The sequence below is a fragment of the Apis dorsata genome, unplaced genomic scaffold (assembly GCF_000469605.1).
Source record: "Apis dorsata unplaced genomic scaffold, Apis dorsata 1.3 scaffold_78, whole genome shotgun sequence".
NCBI lineage: Eukaryota > Metazoa > Arthropoda > Insecta > Hymenoptera > Apidae > Apis > Apis dorsata.
In genome coordinates this window covers 603,072-607,201 of record NW_006263376.1, presented here as the reverse complement: position 1 = coordinate 607,201, position 4,130 = coordinate 603,072, and the positions used below count along the sequence as shown (strand labels likewise).

The following is a 4,130-nucleotide window of genomic DNA, read 5'->3' as shown; positions in this document are numbered from 1 at the left end:
TTTTTTTTTTTTTTTTTGATTGCACGAGAAGAAAATGAATTAAAATATTATTTCTTGAAATACGAATAAGTTAAATTTCATATAAAATATATTTTATACGCTAGAATATTTATAACGAGACGAGGATAACCTTAGTTATTAGTTAATTTTTTTGCATATTTAGAGTTATCACTTTATTAGATAACTAGTAGAAATAAATTATCGGTTAAATATCATTTTCAAGCGACAAAAAGCTTATTTTTTTTTCAACAATTTTATAATATTTCTAATACATAGAAATAAAAAAAGGAATTATTTTTATTTAAGAAATTATATATATATATATATGTCCTTTAGATGATAGATACATAAAATCGATTCGCGCGCAGTTGTTCGCAATACACGATATGCCCTTGCGTGAAATTGTTTTTAAACGGAGAACTTTCACCGTGATTCGAGTTTAAGCCTCGATCAAAGTATCTTTAGAATTGTGTACGTTCACCGCATGTTTCCTCTCCTCAAATTCATGTCGCGTTTACAAAATCTCGAATGTAAAACATTTTTGACGCAATCGATTACCACAATGGCTAATCGCAACCGTGCATAACGAACGACGTTCGTGTCGCAAAAAAAAAAAAAAAAAGATGTCGAGAAATATAAAATTATAAAAAAAAGGAAAAAAAAAAACAAAATGGACGCCTCGAGAAAAATTTCTAACTTTCTAAATTTTTGGATTGCCGTGGCTGATCGCAATATTTTGAATAAGATTTCGACGTTTTTTTCGTATGCAAAAAATTATTTTTATAATGTTTTACTTATTATTCAGTGTCACAAGAAATCATTTAATTTAGATTGTATTAACGCCACGATAAAATCGTTAGTAACGTTCCACTAATTGATTTCGTCGGCTAGGAAGTGAATTAGAGTTAGCAACGAGACGATTTCTGAAATGGATGAATAGATGACGGATGAAATAAATGTACATATATATGTATATATGTGATTTTTTTTTTTTTTTTACAATTAGATTAATATATCGAAATTCGAAAAAAAAAACCGATAAACCACCCACGATAAATGTAAACGTTGTATAATCGGCATTCGAAATTTTTTGAGCGAAACCGAACTCTACCGAGAATTTATAGATGCATTTTAAGAGACTTTTTAAAAGTTGCGGTTAAAATAATGGCAACTGCGTAACATCAACGCCTGGATGCCGTGTTTTATCACCGGGAATCTCGGCCTGCATTGAAATCACGAAATTTCTCTCTCCTTTCTCCGAAACATAGTTCAATTCATTTGCGTAAAGCAGTTAAATCAGTTATATACGCTGATCGATCGAGATATCAACTATGGAGATTGATTGGAAGGAATAAGATGGGGACATTATTATATTAACATTATTGTACGATTTGTTCGCTTTTAGCGTTTTCGTCGCTTGTTAGCGCGTTATTATCGTTATCTTGTCGCGATTGTTAACATTTACTCAGTCTAATGTAAAGATTGTAAGAGAGATAAAAAAGAATTTTTTTTTTCTTTTGAAAAAACAAATTAAGAGAATTGAATCGATACACGCGCGAAACGAATAAGGATAAATATACGCGTACGTATTTTGTTTACGGTACGGAGATAATACATTTGACAGTTTTCAGAACTTTCTTTGATAAACGATTGGAAGCGTTATTTTGGTAACTCGATAATCGTTATTCGGTAATCTCGAATTGTAAATGAACGTCGCGATAAGTTTCTATCTCGGCGCCAAATTCCTTGCCAAATAAACGGAATAATGGTTTTCTCGTTGTTCGATGAAAGCAAAACGTATCTATTCCCGAGATACACACGTGTACTCAACGTATCGATATGCAATTAAAATATTACGCGATTTTATAATGGCTTTTAAATAAATAATAAAAAATAAAATGGCTTTTACGGTGATAATATAATTATTACTTCGATAACTTTTTATCAAAGATAACTACTTTCGTACGGTATAATTTTTTTTTCGTTATAATATAATCTCACATCGCAAGGTTTCGCTTAACGTGACTGGTTTTTAACGAACTTTATGTAACTTCGTCAAATCATCGACAGCAGAAAAAAAAGCGAAGAAAACCGAAGATCCTATAAACGTACGATGTTTCTTAATTTAGACAAAGCTATAAATAAGAAGGTAAAAAGATATACGATATACGTTCAAAGATTCTCGAACGATAAATCGAAAAGAAAGAATATCCATCAAATTTATCGTTATATTATCCCACTAGAAAATTGTACCGATCAAATCGAAATTTTCGAAAAATTGTTAAAAATTTTACCGCCATAAAAATACAGGATCAATGTTTTGAGAAATCAAGGAGAGATCGCAAGGAGTTGACGAGAAGTTGACAGAGTTTGTTATCTCTGTCACGTGTGTATAATTTTTCGTTAACAAAATTTTATGCAACGATAAACATAAATGTTAACTCACTTAATAACGGTTTGCTTCATACTGTTAGTCATACTGTATTTTCTTCCTTCGCGATTTTTTTTCCTTCTCGATTCGTTTCTTCTCTTGCAACTTTTCACTGACACATTGCTACACGCACTCTTTTTAATCCTTTCAAACAGCTCTCACTCTTATTTTCCTCTATTTTTTCTTTTCTTTTCTTTTCTTTTTTTTTGTTCCCCCTCTTTTTGTTTCTTGTCAAAATAACACGATTCACGTGAATTTCGAAAAAACGAAGCTTCTTCTTCGTTTTTTGTTTACAGTTTCTGTGATATTTCGGTGATTCACGCGATACTTGTTTTCTTCCCTCTGGGTCCGGATATGGATCTGTTTGGACTGTTGGTACCGGACTGAAGAAGCACGCGGCTCTCTCCGTATTTAAACGCCCTCCCTACTTCTCTCGCTCTCTCTTTCTCTCGTTCCCGGCTCTCCTCTTCCTTTTTGCACTCTCGCATTCTCGCCGATTTGCCAAATCCCGCGTCTACGTATAGCGGCGATTGTGGGTCGTTTCGAGAAAAGAATCCTGAATCGATGCTACGTTTGATCGTTCATCAACCACAAAAATCAATCGCACGTTCGAATTTATTGGAAAGAAAATTTTAATTTATCCGATCAATCGAATCTTATCGATCGAGTTCCTTTAATCGATAGTGAATTTATTTCAATATATAGGGGAAAAAATCACGTTCGTGACGACAATCGAGCAATTTTATTTTTCTTTCATGCATGCATTTACGCAGCTTCTTTCAGCCGTTTCGTACGTTTATAATGTCTTTTTTTTTTTTTTTTTTTTCACTTTTGATCCTTCCACGTTTGTCCTCTCCATGACGAAACGACGACACCGTATACATCGCTGATTTTTTAAAAAATTGTTCTCTTCCTCTGCATGACCGACATTGAGATTACTATGCATCACGGAAATATTTATTTCGTGCCGATGAACGTCCATGAGCAACGTTCACATGGTCGCACGGTTAAACCTCGATGCATTAATACGAGGATGGGGAATTTCAATTGGAATCGTCGTTCTTTCGTATCGTGAAACGTATGATATAATTTCAATTCAAATTTAAATTCAAAGATAAAATATAAAAAAAGAAAAAGATAATTCATTAACGACACACAATTTCTATCTTATCACGTGTATAAGTAACGATCGTCTGGCTCGAAATAAGCACACAGCCATTCCCATTTTTTGTTCCGAGTCAAGTGATGGGAATCGCTTGAGGGTGAGACGACGCGTCATTCTATTCTTTTCTAAATATTGTTGCTCTACGGTCGGCCACTTTACGATTCTCTATCCTCTCGTATTTTCCCTCGTCTCGTTCGAGGACAAATCCGATTCGTAATAACTATCTGGTCAGTCTCGAGCTTATTTCGAAATAATTCGAAATGTTGTATAATCCATTAGCTTCAATTGTCTTCCAAACACGTCGAACGTCGAAGATAAACGGATATATATATATATAAGCCGAGACCAACGAGACGTTACGAATCTTTTACTCCACTTAACGCCATACGTATCGACTTCATAATCGAAAGATAATACCACAAGAATCATACTACAAGAATATAAAGTATCTTAAAGGAAGAAGCGGTCAAATTTTGTATACACAATCGTCGCTCTTGTCCCTAACTCGAAGAGAAATGATTTGAAATCTGGTTT

The 4,130-nt window shown here is 33.6% G+C and overlaps 1 protein-coding gene across 3 annotated transcripts in view; it reads right to left on the bottom strand.

Moving 5' to 3' along the window:
* The window catches only part of LOC102681274 (neprilysin-2-like), a 17,039-nt gene extending 14,191 nt beyond the window's left edge, over positions 1-2,848 (bottom strand). For all 3 annotated transcript variants that reach the window (XR_004149654.1, XM_006610801.1, XM_006610802.1), the window contains exon 1: positions 2,447-2,848. Coding sequence is in view for 2 of the 3 variants with exons in the window: in XM_006610801.1 (XP_006610864.1) it covers positions 2,447-2,478 (32 nt within the window). In the remaining variant the exon portion in view is untranslated. The remainder of the gene's footprint in view (positions 1-2,446) is intronic.
* Between the last annotated feature and the right edge of the window lie 1,282 nt (positions 2,849-4,130).